This window comes from Halichoerus grypus, chromosome 6, assembly GCF_964656455.1.
Source record: "Halichoerus grypus chromosome 6, mHalGry1.hap1.1, whole genome shotgun sequence".
Lineage (NCBI taxonomy): Eukaryota > Metazoa > Chordata > Mammalia > Carnivora > Phocidae > Halichoerus > Halichoerus grypus.
In genome coordinates, this window is record NC_135717.1 from 72,285,739 (window position 1) to 72,311,430 (window position 25,692).

The window sequence follows — 25,692 nt, forward strand, 5'->3', positions numbered from 1 at the left end:
TTTCTTCTTGGAGTTTTACGGTTTCATAAATCCATTTAAATCCTTAATCCATTTATGTTAATTTTTGTGTATGGTATAAAATAAGAGTTTCATTCTTTTGCATGTGAAGATCAAGTTTTCTCAACACAACTATCCTTTCCCCATGTAGAGTCTGGGTTCTTTGTCATAAATTAATTGACCATATATAGATGGGTTCATTTCTGGGCTCTTTATGCTGTTCCATTGATCTTTGTGTCTGTTTTTATGCCAATGCCATATTGTCTTGATAACTGCAGCTTTGTAATATAGTTTGAAATCAGGAAGTGCGATGACTCCAGCTTAATTGTTCTTTCTTACTATTGCTTTAGCTGCCAGGGTCTCTGGTAGTTCAATGTGGATTTTAGTCTTACTTTTCTATGTCTGTGAAAAATGTCACTGGAATTTTGATAGGGATTGCATTAAATCTGTAGATCACTTTGGGCAGTATGGACATTTTAACAATATTAATTCTTTAAATCCATGAGCACAGAGGATCCTTCCATTTATTTGTGTCACCTTCAACTTCTTTCATCAATGTCTTAACGGTTTTCAGTGTTCAGATCTTTCACCTCCCTGGTTCACGTTATTCCTAGGTATTTTATTCTTTTTGATACTACTGCAAATGGGATTGTTCTTTTAATTTCTTCTGCGGTTTTCTCATTTTACAGTGGGGTCATTATGGTAGCATTTACTTGATCTCCTATAACCATTAGTTAAATGAACCTCTTAATGACAATGCTTATTACCTACCTCATTAAATCTCTATATCAAGACTAAATCTTCTGAAGTTAGCCTATCAAGATGCCTCCACCTCTTCCAGGACTCCCCACTATATCCCTGCATTTTTCATAGGGAGAATCCACTAATACTAGAATCCACTAATACATAAAAAGAATCCATTCTTTTTGGAATGCATTTTGAATTCATGACTTTTAAGCATATCTTATCTCTGTGCTCTAGTATCATCTCTAAACCATATTATTTTCTAAAGGCCTACTTTTATCTCATAGCCCTGAATCTGTTTAACATAAAATTGTATTTTGACATGGATCCTACTCAATAGCTCTTTGGGGAGCTTCCTAACCAGTTTTGCATTAGTCCTATTTGAAGCCAAGGAAGAAACTGGCACTTTGGTAAGTCAAGGTCTTATAGCCAGCAGGTAAATTCACTACACCTCACTGTGATGTTAATTTTATATGTCAACTCACAGGGTGTTTCTGAAGGAGATTCATATTTAAATTGATGAATTCTGAATAAAACAGATTGCCCTCGACAATGTGGGTAGGCCTCATTCAATCAGTTAAAGGCCAAACAAAACAGAAAGACAGCCTCCTTGAGGAAGAGGAGATTCTCCAGCCAACTGACTTGAGACTGAATCGGCAACATTGGCTCTCCAGGGTCTGCAGCCTGCTGACCCACACTGCAGATGTGGACTTGGTGGCCTCATGAATCACACGAGCCAAACTATTATACTAAATCTCTTCCTATATATACACATATCCTATGAGTTCTGTTTCTCTGGAGAACCCTGACTAGTACCTCCTACCAGGACATCCACATGAGATGCCGTATATTAAGGGAATAAACTTCTCAAAGGCAAAGGAGTTTATTCAGGACATAGAGCAAGTGGTGGTGAGCCTGTGCTAAATAATTCGGCTTTCTGGCCAATTTTCAATGGTTAATTTGCAACCAGAATTTCTAATCTTGAAAAAGGACTTCAACTATTTCCATTTTGACCTCAATCTGTACTTTCTAATGGATTAAGTTCTTCTTTTCAGTTTAACTCTTAACTCAGGCAAAAGACCCTGCCAGCAAAGCATGTCCTGATGGGAGCCAAAACTAACCCCCCCCACCGGCCCCGGGGCAATAAGGACTACCCTGAGCCAGGAAGACCCAAGTGTGACTGACCTCAAGACAATGATCAACCTGACATTCACTGCCCACCTATGTGTTAGAGACATTCAGTTAGGTTCTAACAGGAGGCCTGGAGGCCAAGAAAAAGTCAGTCATGGCCAGCTATTGACAAAGTCAGAGGCCTGTCCTGGCAACACTCCAGAACAAAACCACAAGAACCAAGGTCAAACCAGACAGGCCCAAGATGGCTGACAAAGTAGGCTGGAAACCCCTGCCCAAATAAGGAAGAAAAGGCTCAAAACCAGCTTCCAAGAAATCCCCACCCAAGTAATGAATATTCCACAACTGTCAATAAAAGATATAAACCCAACCCCCAGGATAATCAGCTCACTCACTGGCCTTCTCACATCTGGAGAGTGTACTCTCACTTTAATAAACATTCCAGCTTCTGTCTCTAGTCTGTGTTGTGTCTGTCCTGTAATTCTTTCTCATAACAAGACCAAACGACTTGGGTGACATCTTTGGGACAGGCTGGGTTGAAGCCTCAGAGCCCACGTCTCCCCGGTTCACCTGGCAATATATGTATGTACCAACCTTTGCTCCACATTTCTCCTTATATAAACCTGGAAGTATTTTCAGCACTTTGGAGATAGTCTTTGAGATATTAGTCCACTGTCTTCCCAGTGTTGGCCTCACTGAAATAAATTCTTTTCTTGTTTCCCTACCATTTGTCTCTCTGCCTCTGGATCCTGTCAGCAGCAAGCAGCTGGAACTGGTCTGCCTGGACCCCAAGAGCTAGATGCTCCGGCACCCTTGTGCCCCAGCTACAATCTCCCACTCTCATTAATTAAGATGATACTTAGAAGATGTACAGGAAACTTCCATCTCATAAATTCAAGAGGTCTACTACTCATTGAACTTATTCATATACCTTAATGACATGTTTTCAATTTCTCAGACTAAATCAGTTATGGGTCATTGTAATAATCAACCAACAAACAAATTAATTGACTTTTATGACCTATCTATTCTCAAGGTGCTTACAATTACCTAAAAGTTTAAATAATATCAGAGAATTTCAAGACTTAAATGAATTTAATGACTTGCCCTCAAAAGGTACAAAGAGAGGCAGCGACCCGGGAAGTCTTTTGTTTTTTTTTTTTTAAGTTTTAAATGTAACATGAAGCCTTTAACAACCCAAAATTGTATTGTCTTATATACGGAGCAAGAGCAGAAACAGAGGCACAGATGTGAGAGGACCTATTAAAAACAAGTCAACAACAATAACAAAGAAACCAAAAAGAAAATATTTAGAAAAAAAAACTGTGATTTCTGACTGAGCTTGGAAAAACTCTCATCAGAAAAAAACTTCCATTTGTAATCAGACATCAGACACACGTACATGTGTATATTTCTTCTTTTGTTAAGGTGACTGAATTGTCATTTGCTGGACAAATTTTCTCATGAACACAGGAGGCTACTGCGTAAGCAGTGGACTAAAATGGACGTTGGAATTCTCAGTGGAATATGGCATTTAAAACCAACGCCACTTCTTCCCTTCAGTGACTGAAAAGGTCAGGGCTAATCACCAATTTCCTTGCCAGGACTGCCTAAATGTTTTGAAAGAACATGCCTATCTTTACAGCTTATAGCATGATTTTCTATCTCACGTTGTCCTGGACTTGAACAGGTGCTGATTATGGGCAGTGACCCCTCACACAGTAGAAAATCCTCATAAAACTTTTGACTCCCTATAAACTTTACTAACAGCCTTACTGATAACATAAACAGTTGTTTAACACGTATTTTCTATGTCATATGTATTATATGCTGTATTCTTACCATAAAGTAAGCTAGAGAAAAGAAAACGTTATCAATAATAAGAGAAAATACATTTACAATACGGTACTATATTTTATTAAAAAAAAAAAAAATCCACATATAAGTGGATCCATGCAGTTCAAACCTCAGGGTCAACTGTACTTTATGTGTGAAATCATTCCATTTTCCTAAAAGCTCTATGATGAGATCCCAACAATAAAGGGGTAGTTATTCACCAAGGGTCACAGTGCAAAATACTTTCCCCATTTAGCATTTATTTAGCATTTATTTTATTTAGCATTTATCACTATTTCATGGTATGGTTATTGCTATACAAAAGTTTTCTATAGACAAATCTAAATCTATTACCTAATGAAAATTTTGGTTTTGCCATGCTTGGCCAGGCATTCACTATCCAAAGCTAACAGATTTTTCACATATATTTTTTAATTTTTTTATTTACATTTTTGCTTATTTTGTTTTTTGCATAGTTTTTTCTTAATACATTTTAGTACTTTTTAAGGTTTAATTTCATAAACCAACTGGGATTTATTTTGGTGTATGGTGAGAAAAAGAAATCTAACTTTTTAAACTGAATGGCTAATTATTTTAAATATGAAATAAACCATCTTTTACAACTACTTGGAAATGCTGCCTTATACATACATATATATGTATATGCATATATACATCAGGTCTATCATTGCTGATGTGTTCAAGCACTCTCTTCGTCTATTCCCATAACAATATCATGCTATTTTAAGTATTTTGGCTTTTTATGAATCACACTTGTGCCCAGTTTAAATTCTTTAAAAATCAATCTAATTTCCTCTTCCCTTTCAACCTACCCACCATACACAAACACAGATACCATTTTGATTTTCATTAGTTATACTGACCAATTGATTTTATGAATAAAAATTAAGACCATAAATTTTCTACAACCCATACTTATGAATGTATAATAATATTCTCAAGACTGTTTACCAATTTTCCTGAGGTCTGATTTGTCACCCATGTTTTTAATTATGGAATATTTTTAAATAACATTTTGTTTATTAGGTTCAAAGCTGTCTGTTCATGAATGTGTAAAGAGAAACCAAACCTGTTAAATATGTTATTCAAATTCTTCATGGTCTAATTTTTTGTCTACCTAATATGACAATTTTTAGAAAAATACATACTAGCATCACCCACTGTAGATATGGTTTTGGTAAATTTTCTCACTACTTGTAAGAGTTTGGGATATGTTTTTATGCCTTGTTGTTGGTGTATAAAGGATCATGATTATTAGAATTTCTACTGGATATTACATGTCAATATAAAAACACCTTCTCTTTTCACCCTACACTGTACCTCCACACTAAAACCATACTTTCAAAGACTGGTACGCTGATACGGCAATTCTTATTTTCATTACATTAGCATTGCCTGTTAGAACTCAACTTACTCCTTTATTTCTAGTCTGTATTAGGATTTGTCTCTTTAACAGGACACAACTAGGTTTGCATTTTAATCGAAGCTGTGAGCAGTTACTTTTATTAAAAGAAATTACCCCATTATAAGTTATTATGACAACTAGTATGTTGTGCCTAATTACTGACCTATCACTTTATTTTTCCTGCATATGATACACTTTTATTGTGCTTTTATTTTTTTTTATTTTCCTGTGCCTGAATCAAGTTTTTTTTTTACTTTTTTTTTTTTTCCTTTGTAGCCACTTAAAATATAATATTTCACAACTCACAAAGTCTTTTATATTTATGTCAAACTACTACACTTACCAACTTTTGGTCCCTCTTACTCTGAAGGTGACAGGAAACTACTCTAACGTCTGTCTCTGTTCTTTCCTTGTCTATCCAAAAGTAATCACGAAATATTCTCCATCTGCAGTAGTAGCAATAAGTCAGCTTAAGATGAGACCACTTTGGAATTTAATGAACCTACGTAGTATCTATTATGAGCCAGGAAAAGGGAGGACAAGTAACTTCATATATAATTAGTCAGAAGTTAGTTCCATTTATCTTTCCAACATCTCTGTACCCTGCAAAAGACAAAGCTCTTACCGTTTCTTTTGGAATCTGCATCTGGCTTGGCTCTGCATTCTAGAAGAATTGAAGAAAAATATAAATACAGACTGACCAAAGCCATCTTCAACACACAGGGACACAAAGCTTGACTTTAAAGGAAATTTTGTTGGTTCTTAAAACCCACGAAATATATAGAGGGTGATTATATTATGGATGATGTATGATTGTCTTCCAAACTTGCACTGATGTGGTTATATTATCTTGTGTGTGTGTTGGTGTGTGTTTTAAGAAATTTTTCTGATGTAAATTTTTACTTGTTCGCTCACATTATATCATGACTTTATTATTTGGAGGAAAACAAATCTCACCAGACTGGCTCTCTATTCATGGCACTGTTTTGGTTTTTTTAATTTCCCCAACTACATCTAAGGTATATTATAATTTGATAGCTACACCAGATAGTAACAGTCTGAACCACAGTCTGAACCATAAGTATTATACTTTAAAATATTACACAGATTATAAATGTGATTTTTTTTCACATACTATAGAGTTGCTTTAATTACATAGATATTTAAAAGGTTGATTTATTAAAAAGGCACATATTGATAACAGTATTTTGTTTTAGACACAGAATTTAAACACAGACACCCAGAGGAAAAGAGTTTTGTTAATTGGATTCAAAGATCATTTTAAATGCACCCCCTCCCCTTTAAGTTTCAGAATTTTATTCTTTGAAATCTTAAAAAGCAGCTGCAACATGAATAATAGACTGACGGCCTACTGGCTCACTCCTTAATGAAAAGCTCACAAGCAATAAATTAAATAACCAAGAAAAAAAACTAGGCAGCAGAAGGGGAAAACAGAAGCCTGGAAGATCAAAATTGGACAAGAAGAACCTGAATAACCTTAAGCTGGCTAGATGTTGGCACTGAGTCTGGGAAGGGCTGCTGAAGAGCAGTGTTTAAGCTTTGGCAATCTGATAATGCTAACTATTACCCAGGCTAAGATATACTGACGAAGAATTAAAGCTTCATCAAATCCCATCTAAAGCTTAGTATATTTTTTTTAAGGGCTCATTTACAATTTAATAGAGACATCTCCAGATTTAGGATCAGGTGGCATTTTAAGCACAAAATTGGATAACAGTGGGGGGAAAATGGAAAACCGAATTTAAATTGGGAAATAATGCATTCAACATTTTAAAATAGAAATAAAGATGTTTTTATAATTTTCAAAACCTACTTAAAACACAAGCGTTCAGCTTACAGCCCTATCACAATCGGAAATTCCATGAAATCACAGCAAATTTGTGTAACCAGGGGATGGGGTATTCCTACACTGAAACATATCTGGCTCATAATAAAAGGAAAATCTTACTAACCATGACACATCCGTACTTGAAATATTAGCCTAAGAGATTTAGGGCTATAGGATAAATTTGGGAACTGTGCCCCTAAAACCTTGCCATTCCAGTATATATGAATTAATTATTGCTTAAAGCTAAAAACTGACTGAAAGAGATGTCAAATGCTCTAAAATGGCCCAACTAAAATCTGTTTTGAAACATTTAAAATACCACTTATACTGGAAATAAAACACTTTTCTTACCACATTTAAAAGATAAAAGTGATTCCTCCAATTATGTTGTTTTTATATAGTAAATGAAACCTGGCACTTCTTGCAGAAAAACATTCAAACTATGTCAACTTAGTATACATATTTCATTCACACCAATACTATGTAAATACCTCTTATATTTAGACATATTGATACACATTTAAAAAATGAAATGAAGTGCAAACAAATGCCTTTTGATTTCATCTATGTCATTCCAAGTAATGTCAATATTGGTAATTAATGGCCATGGGGCTTAGTACCACTCAGGTCTCCTTACTTTCAACAGTAATACTCTAGTTAAGGTACTCCTTTTCATACAACAGGAAGCAAGAAGCTTTACTTGGCTTAGCTGGATGCACTATGAAAATCTGAAATATGAACATTTGTCATACGTAGTGGAGGAGATGGCAAGTTTTCAACAACAGCCTTTGAAGTGACAGTTATGAAGTAATCAACGTCTCTGTATTCAATCAGTCCATCTGAAAGTGTTCCCTCATAAGCATTTGCTGTCCTAGAAAATATCCTTGCAATCTGATTTTTAAATACCCCTACACTCAATATTGTGGAGATCTATCTTCAAAACTGAGCAAATATAAGAAAAGAATGCTTATGCAAAGTTAAGGCTGAAAGATATATAAAATATAGAAACTGTTTGGAAAATGTCTCAATAAACACTGGCCATCAAGTGACTAGCCCAGATCCCTGGCTCATGTGCATCAGAAATCTTTCATCTGCTCTAAATTTACACACCAGTTCCCTTGGGTGGAAGGCATCTTCTTGGCGAAAGACCAGAAGGCTCACGGTCCCTTCCATCTTGGTGCTTCTCAACAGGGAAACAACTTCCTCTTGGGATTTGCCTGCTAAATCTACTCCATTTACCTAAAACAAATAAAAAGTTTTCAGCTGCAGTGCTGTGCAAACGTATGACTGAAGAAAAGACACACATCCTAGAATGTATCATGTCTCTTATGGAGCACAGCTCATTTCGTGGTCAATTCTCCCATGATTTGGTAGCTAATAAAGAAACACAGCCTAGGTATCTAGAAGTAGGACAGGAAGTAGTAAATCTTTTAGTGTTCATTAATAAGCCAAAAGCCACAGCCACCAGAGCATTAACAAAAACAACTAAAAATCAAATATATCCAAATTACCAGGTTAACACAAAACTTAATGGCTTTGGACTGAGATATCTTGATGGCCTCATGTATCATAGATTATCTTATACCAAATTAAAAGGTGTTGCTGTTAGAGGGAGTAGTAAAAACACACTAAAAATATTTTGGTAAAACTTTCAACGAAATTTTACTGAAACTTATAAAGATAACTTTTTATCCCTAAAAGACAAACATTAAAAGAAGAATACAAAATAATAATTATATTTATAGAGGGGTAGCAATATTTTGAGGTAGCAATACCTTGATATTTTTCAATGTTTTAAGAGAATCTTAAAAAAAAAAAAGAGAGATTTGAAATAACCAATTTCTGGGGAATCTCATTATTTTTACCTTTAAGGAAGTATAATAACATTACCAGAAAGCACTATATATTTAAAAGAAATAAGAGTGAAAATCTCTTTTATAAACTATTCGATAGTATTCGCTTTAGAGAAAAATAACATTTTGTCCATGACAATAAAGTATATTATTTAAATTGTAATATCAAAATTACCCTGTAGTTAAAATACCTTTTGGAACATTTCCCTCTCCACTAAAAACCATCTTCTACTGCTCAGTGTACTACTATTTAAGTGATTGCACAAAATAGATAAGTAGTAACAGGTTCAAAGAAAGGAAAAATTTCCAGATTAAAAAAAAAAAAAAGAGTGACTTGATACTTTTTTTAAGTATGCTTCCAAATATCCACATGCTCAGAAAAACTGCCCACAAAACTGTTGACACTGTGTAGATGCAACTACAGATACTAGAAAGTTAGGTTTAAGACTTGTGAAAATGTAGTTTGAAGTAAAGCTGACAGCTACAGAAAATAGAGCCTAACTCTGAAGAAATAGAGGTTTCAGGCTCTTCCCACTGCTCAAAAAGAAAAACAAAAGCCTTTGTGATGTGTTGAAAGTAAAGTAATTATGGGAGGAAAGAGAGTCAACAGGAAAGAAAGAAGGTGAGGCTGATGCCAGAGAGAGAGGAGGACAGATATGTTTTGGACTCAGGGGGCAAAGATGATAAATTCAAGTCCCAGCTGAGCCTCCTACTTACTACATAAAACAAGCTATAACCGCACACTTGGACCAACACTACTCAATTTATGCACCAAGGACAAGTGGCCCTTTCTGGAAACAACACTCTAAATATAATTTATACTCGAACCTTTCCTTCTATTTAGCCTCTACCAGTGCCCCTTTAAAAAATGGTGTCACAAGAATAAGACACAAAGGAAAGGAGCAAGATTTAAGAAATCTAGGCGCAGTATGTAGCCATGGAAAAATCCTTTTCCTAGAAGGCAATCCTTCGCTCCATTACTTTTCAAGAAATCTTTAGGAGAGTTTGATCTGGAGAATTCGAAACTACATATGAAGCTACAAGTAAAGAAGAAAGGGTAATGCCACAAAATGCAGTTTAACATTAGTGTTTGAACACTAGTTAATAATTAGGAAAGGCCGTATCTGCTGCCAAGAATACAGACACATTTTCTGAAGAAAACACTAAGAAAAGCGACTAATCTATTTTTCTCAATCTTTCTTCCTTTTACTTCTATATACACAAGCAATCACACACACAGAAATGCCTATGTATGTTTATGTACGTCTAAGATGGCCTCAAAGACCAATGAACCGAAACTCATGAGGTACAGAAAGGAAATTTTGAAAAACTATTTTTTTCTGACATTTGATTTTTATGTCTCAATTCATTCTCCACGCTGCCATTTCAAAATTTCCTCTCATCAAGACACACTGTTTTCATTTACTTCATTTGTCTCTGTTCTGATTACAAAGTAGATATCATTTCTATATTGCCAGACATAAATTTAAAGCCATGTAGAAATAGAACCTAGGAGACACTGTACTTACATAATGACAAATGTTATCTCATAAACTGAATGTCTGAGTAACTAAAAATTTATGAGTACACTCAATGAAAAGATATTTCTCATCAAATAACATGGAAACAAGTCGAAGTAAAGCAGAAATACACTGCTTTATGATGCAAACTTCTACTAAAATATATAATTTCATACTTATGAAGATGTGAAAAAGAACTGACCCTGATGGTATAGTATTAAAAATTACTTTTTAGGATATTAGGTTCCATTTCAGTCAAAGTGATACTAGGACAAATACTTGGCTCATGTGGGAAGAATAAAGAGCTACATAAAGGTGAAAAATCTATGGAAGGATACATTAATTTGATGCAGCACTTAGTACAAAACTAGAAGCAAGAGTAAAAATGGAACTTTTTAATAATTACGGAACTTCTGACTTAGAGAAGCCACTCACCTCTATAAGTCTATCTCCTGCCTTAAGTCGGCCATCTTGGATGGCAGCCCCTCTTGGGAGGATGTTTTTCACATAAATTGGAGCTGAGCCACCTATTGTTACATCTCGGGAAGTGATGCTGAATCCCAAGCCTTCTGTACCTAAATACATAATGACAACAAAAAAAGTAAATAAAATGAGATACCTTGAATTTCGGAGGTATATGGCACAGAAAGGTTTTGTTATTCTCTACCTCAGCTTGACATTTTGTAATTTTCACAGTGGCCTACACTGCTTTTAATACTTTAAAAGTCTGAAAAGCTTTTCCAAAACAGACTAAATTAGGGAAGGTTTAAAATGGCTTATATATCAAAATTCTTTAAGAAGAAATGGGAATCTAGTCCAAGACAGACGAAAGGTAATATACAGATATGACTGCTGAAAGTTTCTAAACTGGTCAAAATATTTGACGTGAAATAAACTTAATTTCTCCATGTGGAAAAAAAATTCTGTTAAAACCCACAGTACCTCAAATATCAATTAATATTGTGCAATCATGGTATCCAGATTTAAAGGGGAGGAGGAGGAGCAAGGAAAGAGAAAATGATCAGGAAGATGGAAAAGAAATAGTGAAAAGAAAATTTTTTCTAGATAACAGAACCTCCCCACACTATAATTAAAACAATTTACTGACAGGATGAACCATATTATATTTGCCTAGTTCTCTTCTATTTACCTAAATCTTACCATATATATTTCTCAACCAATAAATAAAATTGTAAAAATAAAAAACAAAGGCAAATTACCCAGGGAAGACCCCATCTCAGATCAGAGCTACCAAGTCTAAGGACCATCATATTATGTTTAAAGGTACTGAAATTAATAAGGCATTTACAGATCACTGTGCTGGTCTGTACAGTTTTAATTCTAGGCTCTTCAGCAGCTTTCCTGACAGGCACTCATAAGTGCAATACAGTATAGAAAAGGCGTTGCATGTTACTAGAACCGACACGCAACAAGCCAAAATGAGCCAAGAAAAAATGTCAAGACTGCAACAAATTTCTAATGAATCACACAGTTTTTATAACACTTCTAATAATGATTAATTTCTACTGGAGCTTTTTAAAAAATTGCTTTTTAGGATATTAGGTTCCATTTCAGTCAAAGTGATACTAGGACAAATACTTGGCTCATGTGGGAAGAATAAAGAGCTACATAAAGGTGAAAAATCTATGGAAGGATATATTAATTTGATGCAGCACTTAGTACAAAACTAGAAGCAAGAGTACAAATCTGTAAAAGTAAATAAATATGGGCAAGTAACTATGAATCAAAACGTGGGTTAAAGAAGAAACATGAAGTTGATATGAAGAAAACACCCCATAGTTATACCTGTAACAGAACCTACCCTATATATTCCCAAGTACAAACAAAACATTCATTTACTTCAAGCCTGAAGTCACTTTAATGTGCCTGGACTGTTAATTTCTTGAGTCTTCTGTGCTGAAGACTTGAATGGCATCTTGTCTATATGAAATTTTCCTAATTATTCTGCTGGGACTTTTCCATATGTCTCTGTGCTTTCATGAAACTCTAATGACTTGCAATAACATTTATTAAGAAAGAATTCTAAATTATTCCCCTTTTGCAATATTAATTTGTATGAACTACAAAGACTGACTGTTATATGAACCTCAATACTATTAAAATATCAGCAATAACCCCTAAATCTGTAAGCTAAAAGTTCAGGCAGTGACCTTTAAAAGAAAGATAAATAGATATCAATTTTCATTTAGCAAAGCCAACAAAACATTTTGCACTGACTGAAACAGATTACTGACCTTCTCCTCTGACTTTATTAAAAAGCTAATTTCTACAAAAGAGCAGGGTATCTGAGAATGGCAAAATGGCAATAAATATTAAGAAATCATAATTATGGGAGCAAGTACATAAGGCCTGTTCTATTTTGTCATGTTTATATGACATGGTTCCTAAATTATGCCTAAGAATCATTGTCATGAAGGTTTCTCCATTTAGCACATAGAACTGATCTCAGTTTATGAAAGAAGAACTGTCATTCAAAGCATGTCAGTTCACTCTGAACTGAGTTTAAAGTTTAACATGGACACACCCTATGTTTTTGATGTACTTCATTAAAAATGTTAAATGTAACAATTGTAACTGGTAATAATCGTATCTGTTAGCTACAATGAAAGCTTGTTCAATTGTCATACAATCATTATTATTTAAAATACCTCTATTCAGTACTAATCAAAGAGAATCAGCATTCTGCACTATTATTTATCATAAACTTAATTTATTTTTCATATAAAATATTTGTAAGTATTGACAGAATGTACAGTTGGTTTCCGTGTTTTGTCATACATTCTCACAGTAAATTAAAATCAAAATAGAGCTATGAAGCTCTATATCATTTAGAATACTCAAAGTCAGAAAAATGTTTAAAAGAAAACCACTGCTTCCATTTTTCTGATCTTGATGATTGAGCGCAGTCTTTGTCAATTAGCTGTGTCAACGTAATCATCTTTTAAAATGCTATTAAAATAAAACTTAATTTCTGTATTCAAAAGAATGCCTCTTTTAATGTCAAGTAAAGTTTCACTTCATTTAAAAGTTCATATTGTATCATAAGTTGTTAAAATATAATTGTGTAAAAAACCATAATTAACGAAATAAGTATGCCTGTTAGTGTAAAAGGGCAAAGATATTTATGAACTAGTATCTTTATGAGAATGGCCAAGTAAAATATTTTTCCTCTGTTGAGAGATCCCAAGCAGAATTTTATTTTTTTTTTTACAATTCCATTTGTGGTTCTTACTGTGTTTTTGCTTAAAAACAAGGGCCTGTCATTTGAGTAGAAAAAGAAGAAGACAGGATCTGATACTTATCTCATTTAGGAATTAACAAAGCTAAAAGGGGTTTATGCTGACATAACTCTGCATTTGTAAGAGGTTTCAAAAATGGAGTAAAGCTGTCAATTCCTGATCATGTCAACCAAGTATTTGGAGCTTAAAAGTCAGTAACCAGAAATAAGGAGTTTGTGGTTCACATAAAGTTCAATGAAAGAATATGATTAGAAAGGAAATAGGAATCTCAGAGTTTACAACCCTGTAAACCCTACTCCAAATGGAAAGAATGGTCTAAAGGTCAGGATATGGAATATGTTCTCGTAAGAATCTGCTGCCAACAGCCACGAGACTTGGGGAAATCACTCAACCTCTCTTGGATTCATTTTCACCTAAACTGTAGGAGTTGGTTGAGCTCATAAAAAGAGAAATATTCTTTATGACACCATTTTGAAAGAGATGATTTTAAAATATATCAGAATGCTCAGCTACAATGGATGATTAACAGCAAAAGTCTAACTCAATGCCTGGAGGGGACAGTGTCTGGAAATCGGAAAATCAAGCCTAGCAGTCTGCTCTGAGTCGTCAAGAACAAAATGGAAAAGCATGCTTCCTGTACACAAGGATGCACAGTCTATGGAAAGGATACTTAAATAAATAAATTGATATAAGGCGTATGTAATAAAGAGTTAGCAAGGTCCATTAGAATTTCCCTTGTCATCTTAAGGAAGGAAAGCAGTATAATATTCTGGAAAAGTAGCGGACAAGGAGCCACCTGCTCGGTGAACCTACTCTTTATTCCCACGAACCACGACAGCTTCAAATCAATCACTTGCCCTTACCAAAATGATGGGGTTAAAGTGGAGGAGCTCTAACGTCCTCTTTGAGAGTTATGTCTGGACATCAAGTGGGGTGATCAAAACAGTCAAGTCCTTACTATTGTTTTAGGTTTAATAGTATATCCTGAAACCAATTTCCTCCCTTACCAAAAAGTTTTACCACAGTAGTAACTGCTACCTTCTTCACAAAAACTTATTTTTAAAGCCTTATTTTCTCTGAATTTCATACTTTAATTCTGATATAGCAAAATGAATCTGAAAAGCTTAAAAACTATAATTTTAAATACATTTTTTAAGTTGTTATATCAGTTCTTTCCTCTAATAATGGGATAGTTGATTTGATTTTTAAAATAAATTCCATAGGGGCGCCTGGGTGGCTCAGTTGGTTAAGCGTCTGCCTTCAGCTGGGGTCGTGATGGAGTCCCGCATCGGGCTCCCTGCTCAGCGGGGAGTCTGCTTTTCCCTCTGCCTGCCGCTCCCCCTCTGTGCTCTTTCTCTCTCAAATAAATAAAATCTTATAAAATAAAATAAAATAAATTCCATAAAACAAAACAAGGTGGGTCATACCTTTCTTCAGCTGGATATTAAGCCTCTTGCCTATTTTTTTGGTGTTATAACCACTGCTTACATTTGTACTAAATACATTTTGCGGTGCTGGGGCTGGAGCCGCTGGCGGTTTTCCGGAGGGGTGTGTGCTCTGAGGTAGTAGTCGGGGGTGAGAGTCTATCTGCTCGGGCGGGTGGTTCAGTCTGGGAGCTCTCTGCAGTGCTGGAAGTCCTGCACTATTCACACTCCTGTTATCCATATACTGGCTATCCGGACTGAAGCGGCTTGAATAGTAATTGTTCTTCTCACTCTGGGATAGTTGTTCGTACTGCTCTTTATTGGCTGCAGGAACCACATGGAACCAAATGATGGGTGTACGCATGGCTTGGCGAAACATATGTTGTGCTCTGGGTTTGAGAAAGAATGGAAAATTAGCAAATTAACACTGGCAGACTAGAAGATATTATGAGCTTAATTAAGTATACTAATTAAGCAACAAAAACTGACAGACTTTGTTGAAACTGAAAAACAAAATTTTAAAATATCCCATTTATCAATCAAGTTTGCAAGCTCCGATGGAAGCATTGCTGTTTCTCCAAATATAAATTTCTCGTTCTCTTAATAAAAATGACAAAATTATCTGTAACTACAGAGAAGATACTGTGCTCTCAATCACAAATTATTAAATAATACTTTTAAGCACAACAGGGGTATTATAATTTCAATAGGAATGGAAATTAAATACAATCTTCTCTCCACAATATTACCCAATATGTTTAAAAATTACATTTTATTACAAGGGACCACTTGAGTTTCTGAAGAGATAAATATACTTAGAAAACTACAGAAATCAACTATCCATCATCAGCAACATGAATGCAAGTCTGTGTATGCAAAATTCTCAAGAACACCAAGGCGGCCTCAGTGACACAAAATGTGAGGGGTTTTGGTCCCGGTGCTATTCCAGGACCAGCCTGAGAAACTGTTCCACCTCATGCTGGTTCCCTAGTCAGATCCTACACGAAGTCCTTTTGATTTCTGCACACTCTTGCCTTGTTTGATAGGCACTGGACAACTTTTATCTTTCTAATTAAATAAGGACTTGAATCAGGACAAAGAAAATCTGAGTAGACCACACTGTGGTTCAAAGGAGCTTTCTCTGCTTATTTAAACGGGGAGTCATTACGTGCAACAAAGTTGGAAATGTGAGTTGAAGTATAGTAAAACCTAGCACACTGGCAAATTTTCCAAAAGGTGAGGAAGTAGCAAAATTGTGAAGTCTAAATTGGGCCCATAATATTTTAAGAAGCGCTCTGTCAGTCGGAGGGCATTTTGAAATATAGTCTAATGGTAGTAATTACCTGGAGTTTGATTAAATTTTTAAAAGCTAGATAATAACAGAAAATACTCCTCTCTAGTATAAAGAAAGAGACACAGATGTGTTGTTTGAAGCATTTCACTGGGCTGCACTCTCTCAAGCCGAAAGCATGAAAGAACAGCAGTGCAGCCAACACACACTTACTGTTCAAATCTTCTATTTCGAAGGTCGCCATCATTAATCCTGACAATGCAATCATTCTCATGAAAAAGGTTTTCTTGTTCAGCTTTACCACCTTTCTCCAATCGTTTTACTAATAACCCCAGGGTTCTGGAACATTAAGAACGCAAATCATTACACATGTAATATTTCTACCGTGCACAATGCCCTCCTGCTTTAATGCTGGTATTATATTTACAAAGACTTCCTGATAAAGGAGTACCTTAAATCATTATTAATACATTTGAAAATAACACCAACACAAAAAGCACAACAGTATAAACGAAGTGCAGAAATGGAGCCTTTCAATAAATGTAAGAAATTGTTTCTGGGTGTCAAGATTATGCTTCTGAAACAAACCCTGTACTTCTTGCTTAGAACTGCCTCAAACAGAGCTCGCCCGATGGTTCAGTAGATAGCGCAGTGTGGAGCATAGCTGAGCGTGCAGTTGTGGACAGCTCTGGCAGTTTTCGGTCTTAAGCCAGCTGGTACACGGCTGACGGCAATCCCGTCTCCCTGTGAGAGTGCAGGTAACCAGGAAAGGCTAACCTCAGTGCACTGTACATTGGCGAAGAAAAACAGGAAAGTTTCCATTCTTGGCATCTGCATTTGATGGTGCCTAATATTCTGAATTTCAAAACTTGTTAGGTCTCCCAAAAGTAAAAAAAAAAATTTGTTGCCATTTATTCCCATTTAAAGACAAATAGGAGAAAGCCAGTGACATGTTCAAATGTCAATGGTTCAAACCTCATCAATGTGTGCTCCAACTGCAGATTCAAAGAAAAGCCTGAATGAACTTTTAGAGACCAATGAGGAGTTAAAAAAGCAAAAATTATTAGCGTACTTGGTATGGAATACTAATGTCTTGACTGAGAGAAAGAACATTCTAGATACTCTGGGACAAGCGGCAAACATTATGGGACCACAGTACAAGAAACAGGAATCTTTATCTAGTTGTGGTGCCGTGACTGACTTAATGGCTAACATAAATTCTGTATGATGATCATGTTAAAAATTTTTATGAACCTATTTTGGGCCTGTCCGAAGCTTAGGTTTTCTTTCATAATCCTAACATTAAGAGATAATATCCACATAGATACTCAAATTTAGAATCCTGTCAAAATAAAAGTTGAAGATATTTCCAATAGCCCAGATACAGATATAGATATACAGCATCCAAAAGAATACAATTTGCCGTGCCCTATATAGGCTTTCCAGTAAAAAGACACCCAAATAGACCGCTTTCTCTTGTAAACATTTAAAGAACTTGTTATGTGTTCTGTGACCATTCATTTCGCTCCCCTGTAATTGTTACTTATATACACACCTCCTCTCTACTACTGCATGGTCAGCTCCTGGAAGATAGAGAAGATGGAATGCGGCAATGCACGCTCAAGCACCGAACTAGCAGCAAGGTCTTGAGCAATGAAAACTGAGTGAGTTTAGCTGAGGCAAACAAGTCTCAACTTTCTAACAAACTTTTTGCAAAATAAAATATGAGTGAAAGGAAATTTAGATTCGGATCCTTTTCTTCATGAAGATGTTATTTACACCAAATATATGATTGAACTGAAAAAAAAGGACTTGAAAGAGTCCTTTTTCACTTGTTATTTTGCAGCTTAGACTTGCTTCTTTCATGAATACAGTCATTTTTTAACTTCATTTTAATTTTTATTATTCAGTATAGCATGTTTTACTAAGGTCAAGTCCATCAACGTGCAAAAATAATCAGGGGAGATAATATTTAAATCACCTTTTGTAATTACACCATTTGAGGATTAGTACCTACTAGTGTAACAGTCTAAAAGTCTTAGTGACTGATGAAAACATTATTATGTAGGTAATTTTTGGTAACTCACTACCATCTACTGGAATTAAACAAATATAAAAACCCTCTCAGTTCAAAGGTAAGAACAAAGTACACTGACATAGCTGCATGAGCAACTTAACTGTCTGAGTCCTATTTGGAAGAAAGCGATCCCACACAATACGCCACCCATAATTAAGTTACTGTTAAAATGTTGTCATGCCCACGATCTGTCTCCCTACACTCCCCTATTGGGTAAGTGTGTTTCTATGTGCAATGGATTAAGTGTTCCACGAGAGGAATTGAATTATTAAGATACATCTAGGATTCTGTGGAGTGAGACAAAATAATTTGAAAAGGCAAATTAAACCACAGTTATTGACAGTATGAGAACTAGAAGGCATTTGGCCACTTCACCATCGAAGCAACCATGTTCAGGGAACCATGTTAAAAGAACACCCACAGACAACCACAAGCAGACACGTGGTGCCACACCTGTTACTAAAAGCTACCTCCCCAGACTGAGAGTGCTTTGTCAGAGTACACGCATTCCGTGTGCAGCAAAAGTAGGCCTTACCAACAGTCACTCCAGGTTAATTAGTTTTAAACTGGTGAAATCATGAGTGGTTTCTCAGTAAGGTTACAATATCCCTGCAATCTAAAGTGATGAATAATGATTATGCTTTTATGTATGCTGAAATATTTTATGGATTCTAAAATACCCACAGAATACTTTCAGAGAGAGATATATATACATACATACATACATATATATAGAGAGAGCGAGCGAGAGAGAGAGAGGAGACAGAGACAGACTATGTTTAATGAAAATTACTTAGCACTTAACTAGTACTGAAAATTTGTTTAAATTTACAAATTTACCCCAGATAGATCCTTTCGGTGTTTATCACAGTTTAAAATAACACAAGTTGGAAATATGTAATTTAATTCTACAAGTGACATCAATATTTTTCAGATGAATAGGCCTATGGATTTATATTCATCTAGATAATCATTTTTCTTTTATGATCTACTCCCCCCACCAGGGAATCATTGTAGAATAATAATCCGAAGTAAAAAAGCATGGCATGCTTCATTTATTCAATGGCTTGTCTTTCTGAATAAGTCCTCATATATGGCCTAATTCATCAGTAATCCTAATACACAGTGAAAAATGTTACAGATCAAAAATAAATACACCATCACATTTACATGAAACATAAACAGAAGTTTATTAAATGAGGCTTTTAGAATCCAAAGTTGTTCAAATAGATGCAAAATCTTGGAGTCCTTTTTCTCAGTGCCGGGGACTAGAGAACTGATTGGGGGCTGGAGGGGGAGTGGGGGGCGGGGAGGAAGAATTTCACCCTGAGTAACACAGCAAGTGATCAGGGAATCAACGGAACAGACTGAATTAAGGAGAAGTTAGTAGCCTGCTGATTTCTAAGTACTTGACCACACTATTAGAATCATTCTCTCAAAAAGAATGGATTAATTTAAAAGTAAAGTGGTACAATCTGCAAAATTATCTCATTTGCTTCACTAGGTGAAAATGATTACAAAAGGAATGGGAATGAACTATCAAAAAAACCTCACAAGAAAATTGAACTGATAACAGCTGAGAATGAAAAGTACCCTCTGAAGGGAAATCAACGGGAAGTTGTAACACTTTCATCTTCCTGAAAAACGTGAGTGCAAGCAGATAGATTTCCATACCTCCCACGTTCAATTTAAAGCCTTCTCAAACAGTATAATTAAAAATAAATTTTAGGTATATAGTTTGCAAATTCATCCAGCAACTAGTATTTATTTGTTCTCGAGTAATAAAGATCTGACTGCCTATGGCGTTGTGGTCCCTAGAACACTTATTAGACACATTAACTGAAGATAATGAAGTCCCAAACATTTTGGCATGTCCGTGTGCTGGGATAGAGACTAGTTTTTCTTTTAGGCAATTTGTACCAGAATTCCTTACCAGGGCAACCATTTTCCATAAGAAGTGACTTTGCAAAAACTATGAAGAGGAAGAGGGAAAAGAGGCAGTGGGGTGAGCTCTGCAAGAGGAACAGTCCAGGAGCAGCCAGACGAGCTGACAGACACAGGAGAAAGGACGCGGTGCGCTTATTAATGTGGAGGGGCAGATTTATGAAGATATGTCTGGAGGGTTTGGGGGTGTAGAAACAGAACCTCCTTCACCTCCTGTGTGAATCTAATGTAAGCTCAACTTGGCACATACGGCTTTTAGAGCACACAAATTTTTTTTCTGCTAAATCTGAAATATCCCCAAGCCTACCCCATTTCTACTGTTTCCTATACTTTTTCAAAATTTTGGGAAAAAATACTATATCCACTATGTACAATTCTCACTTCTGAATAATTTTCCTACACTAAAAATATGCAAATCTACACATATTTCTTTAAGCCCTTTCCTGTGGCTTTTGAGCACTGTTTCTTACCAAAAGCGGGGGAGGGGCAAAGAAGAAGAATACAGTCCCAGAAAGCAAGCCATTCACATGCTGCATCTTTGTACATGATTTTGGATGTGTAATTAGAAATTTAACTGCTTAGATTATATCAAGGATTGCACCACTACATTTTTACAAGGTTCATTAGCCTAATTATACACTTAATTAAAACAAACTCAGTCATACATGTTAACATTTTCAATTCTAAGTATAAATTACAACCAATGATAAAACTGAAAATAAGTAACAAATGTTTTATTGACATCTAAATTGGCTAAGCAAGTCTGAGTTTCGCTCTGATAATGTAAACTCCCACAACCGCCACCCAGCTGTATGGAAATGATCATAATTCATCTTAATAAAAGCTGACACAGTATAAACACCACCACTGTCCTGAAGGCAGGGCAGAAGTGGGCCGAATGGGATCGCATCAGCAAGACCTTCTCACCTCACTGAACACTACACATGAGGAGCCAGCAATTACCCACATTTGATCCCTGAGAACCACAGCCACCATCAGAGCAGATACAAACAGAAGAAAGTTCAAAGAAGTTTCAAGTTTAAAAAAAAAAAAATCCTTAGTTTCTTAAATCTTTAAGAGATGAGATGAAGAAGAATTTCAAAAAAAAAAGGTAAATAAAAATAGAGAAATCCTTCAGCTTAGGGCAGAAATGACAAGCATCATACTTCTACATTTAAAGAAGCAAGATTTATCTAAATGTAAGTTACATTTTTCTGTCTAAAACAAATGTATTTATTATAATCCTTTATTAAAACAAACAAGTCTACAACTAAGAATGCACAATTGAAAACTTTCAGACAAAAGGCTATAGATTCAGTTGATAAACTGTTTTCTCAGAAGTAAATTAAAATTGAATACTCAAAGAGTATATTTATTCTTTCAAAAATGATAACTTCAAAACTCTACAATGATCTGAAATGAACTAGTTCCATGAAATTCAAACTGGCTATAATTCTTCATTAAAATATAAACTCAACTAACTAAACTAGTGTATAGAGTTGACTGCTGAACAATGTGGAGTTAGGGGTGCTGACCCCAGTGTGGTAAAAAATCTGCATATAACTTTTGGACTTCCCAAAAACTTAACTACTAATAACCTACTGCTGCCGATAACATTAGTCAGTTAACACATATTTTGCATGTTATGTGTAGTGTATACTATATTCTTAAAATAAGCTGAAGAAAAGAGAATGTTAACAAGAAAATCCTAAGAAAGACAAAAAACATTTACAGTACTGTACTGTATTTATAGGAGAAAAATCCATTTACAAGTGGACCCACACAGTTCAAACCTGTGTTGTCCCAGGGTCGGCTGATTTTGTGAATCTTAAATTTATGATAGCAATAAATTCTCATCTTGGGTTCAAAACAGAAGAAAAAAAATCATCATTTTCCACTATTATATAGACTAATCAGCACCTATCTAAACAACCAGAACCACCAGAACAACAAGCAACATGGAGGGAATTCCAAGGCACATAACAGGAAGATAAACGGATGATAAAATAGCATTCTTATTAATTGTCAATGCCAAGTACTTTGTTAAATGTTATACTGTAATCACATATATTTTCCTATTTAAGCCATACAAAATCATAGGAGTGTCCATCCCTTAGATGGGAAGACTGAGGCTAAGCAAAGCTAAGTTGCTCAGGCTACATTTCTACCAAAACACAGAGCTGGATTCTGTCCCAGGGACCTCTGGTCTTAAAACTTGAACTGTTCTGAACAACCCCTCTGCCAATAACATGAAGATAACATGTGGTCAAGTTAACCATTGACAGAAAGGTAACACAACATTTCTAACGAGAAATCCTGGAAAGAAAATGAACTTTTTGTTTTCAGTGTATTATAAAGCAAAAAGTCAAGGGGAAAAAGTCATTTTGAAAAGAAACTTTACTACAGCAATTGAAAGTGTAGTGTTGACTCTTCATCTGATACTCTAAATGTTAAATTGAAGATAAATATCTTCATCTATATAAAGTGAGCTGAGACAGGATTAATAAGGCCTAGCCAGCATGAGCCGTTAGCAGAAAGCTAGAAACACACACACACCCTCAGACTCTCCCTTTCTTACCAAGGGCTGCTGCTTTCCCAATTGAAGACTTAGGATTTTTCCTTGATTCCCATGATTGACAATCAGATATAGGAAGAAGAGTTCTGTGAATACTTATTACTCACTGGAGGATGTTCAATGAGTTTGTTTTTTTTAATTTGCCTTCTTCTGGGAATTCCTGAGATTTAGGGGTATGTGTTGGTGGGAAATTAAATATACAGTTACAACAGAGAGATTTTCTTATCAACCAGTAAGTGATAATGAAATTTTGGACTCTCCCCCCACCCCACAAATATTATGAATAGGAAACAGAGAAGAAGGGATTTTAGATACAAAAAAAAAAATACTAAAATAGAAACTCCATGATGACAGGCATTTTTGTTTGGTTCTCTAGAGCAGGGCTGGCAAATTACGGCCCATGAGCCAACATTCAGCCTGCCACCTATTTTTATAAATGCAGCTTCACCGGACACAGCCACACCCATTTGGTTACACATTGCTTATGATGGCTTTCATGCTGCAATGACAGAACTGCATACTGGTGACAGAAACTTGGTGACCCGCAATGCAACAATGTTGAATATCTGACCCCGTAAAGGGTTTGCCAAGCCCTGATCTACCGTATGCAGAGAAACAAGAATACTGCCTGGTAGATACAAGATCTGTTAAAAACAAAAACAAAAACAAACAAAAAACTTGCTGGATAAAATAAACACAAGCCTATAACTACTATTCGCGTAAGAAAAAGTACTGTGAAAGAACACTCCAAAGACCACAGGTCTAAGAATAAAGAAGAATGTATATATAAATGGGAAACGTCCATTACAGAAAAGACCCAGAGAAACAGACTGCACTTTATTAAGAATAATATGCTTTGCCTGGGTGGCTCAGTCGGTTAAGCATCTGCCTTCAGCTCAGGTCATAATCCCAGGGTCCTGGGATCGAGCCCCGCATCGGGCTCCCTGCTCAACGGGGAGCCTGCTTCTCCCTCTCCCACTCCCCCTGCTTGTGTTCCCTCTCTCGCTGTGTCTCTCTTTGTCAAATAAATAAATAAAATCTTTAAGAAAAAAAAAAAGAATAATATGCTTTAGCCATACTGGTTTCCACAGGGGAAAAGATGTATAATATCCACTATAAGTTATACTGTGGAGTCCAGGTAAAAGAATAACTATTATTTTTTAAAAAATAGTCATATTTCTTGAAAACCTTTAACAATTTCTCCATTATTTACTGAATGAGGTCTCATCGGTCACTCGTAAAGTGCTCTGTAACAATCTCTCCAGCGCTATCTTATAATAAATTCTGTTTCAAATCCTTGACTCATTATTTCTTACCAAATCATGCACATGTGTATGTGGCATCTTCCTTTCATATAGCCTCTTCCTGGGGAAGACTATCATTCCAGAGTGTCTCTAGCATAACTCCTGTATTTCCTTCAAAGAACAGATCAAGCCCCATTGCTCCACTGAGGGTACACCACAGCACACAGTATTCCGTCCTTCTGCTAAATCCCAAGGGCACTTGTGTGTGCAGTTCTTCTGACACATAGCATAGATTTTTCTTATACACATTTTTCAACTGGACTTTTAAGTTCCTTAAAACCAAATTTAAATCTTATAATTTCATAAACCCAATGTCTACAGTATACATTTTTTATCTTGCTTTTTAAATACCTAATATTACATTATTAGAAACCTCAGAAAAACTCATTAACAACTATCAAACTAGGATATGTCTTTATCTATATCTAACATAGCAATGCCATTGCTAATATGGTAGGCATAGATTCATTCACACTTTTACTTTGTAAGCATCACTGAGCAATACCTATGAGTTAAGTCCTAGAAACAGAAAAAAATAAAAAATAAAACATAGTTTCTCTACCAAAGGAAAAGACAATTATTTGGCATAACCTCCCTGAAAGTAGCAGCATTTGTGATTTAAATAAGAAGGGTATGTTTGACATTTACATCAGGAGGAAATCAAATTATACGTGTGAAGTGAAAATTGATTTCAAGGTAAGGAAACTGTGAATAAAGAGTTCTGGATGGGAATCAGTTAACTTTATTTTTGAAATACATACAAGATGACGAGTGAAGTAAAACAGCATCACTACAAGGCAACCTACAGGATGGGAGAAGATATTTGCAAATGACATATCTGATAAAGGGTTAGCATCCAAAATATATAAATAAATTATAAAATTCAACACCCAAAAAAAGAATAATCCAATTAAAAATGGGCACAAGACATGAACAGACATTTTTCCAAAGAAGATATCCAGATGGCCAACAGACACATGGAAAGATGTTTAACATTATCACTTATCATCATCAGGGAAATACTATTCAAACTTATAATGAGATAGCACCTCACACCTGTCAGATGGCTAAAATCAATAACACAAGAAACAACAGGTGTTGGCGAGGATGTGGGGAAAGGGGAACCTTCCTGCATTCATTGGTGGGAATGCAAACTGGTGCAGCCACTCTGGAAAACAATTTGATGATTCCTCAGAAGGTTAAAAATAGAACAACCCTACAATCCAACAATTGCACTAGTAGCTATTTACCCAAAGAATACAAAAATACTAATTCAAAGGGTTACATGCATCCCAATATTTGTAGCAGCCTTATCTACAACAGCCAAATTGTGGAAACCACCCAACTATCTGTCCATCAACAGATATTATGGAATATATATTACTCAGCCATAAAAAAGAATGAAATCTTGCCATCTGCAATGACATGGATGGAGTTAGAGAGTATAATGCTAAGCAAAAT

At 35.5% G+C, this 25,692-nt stretch overlaps 1 protein-coding gene across 15 annotated transcripts in view; it reads right to left on the reverse strand.

The window, feature by feature from the left end:
• PARD3 (par-3 family cell polarity regulator) overlaps positions 1–25,692 on the reverse strand; it is a 643,037-nt gene that overhangs the window by 246,395 nt on the left and 370,950 nt on the right. For 8 of the 15 annotated variants that reach the window (XM_078075361.1, XM_078075354.1, XM_078075360.1 and 5 more), the window contains 5 exons: positions 16,545–16,670; positions 15,044–15,429; positions 10,792–10,931; positions 8,094–8,222; positions 5,760–5,798 (listed from right to left, as the gene is read on the reverse strand). In XM_078075361.1, coding sequence (XP_077931487.1) covers positions 5,760–5,798; positions 8,094–8,222; positions 10,792–10,931; positions 15,044–15,429; positions 16,545–16,670 — 820 coding nt within the window. The remainder of the gene's footprint in view (positions 1–5,759; positions 5,799–8,093; positions 8,223–10,791; positions 10,932–15,043; positions 15,430–16,544; positions 16,671–25,692) is intronic. The other 7 variants (XM_078075363.1, XM_078075365.1, XM_078075366.1 and 4 more) reach the window with 1 other exon arrangement.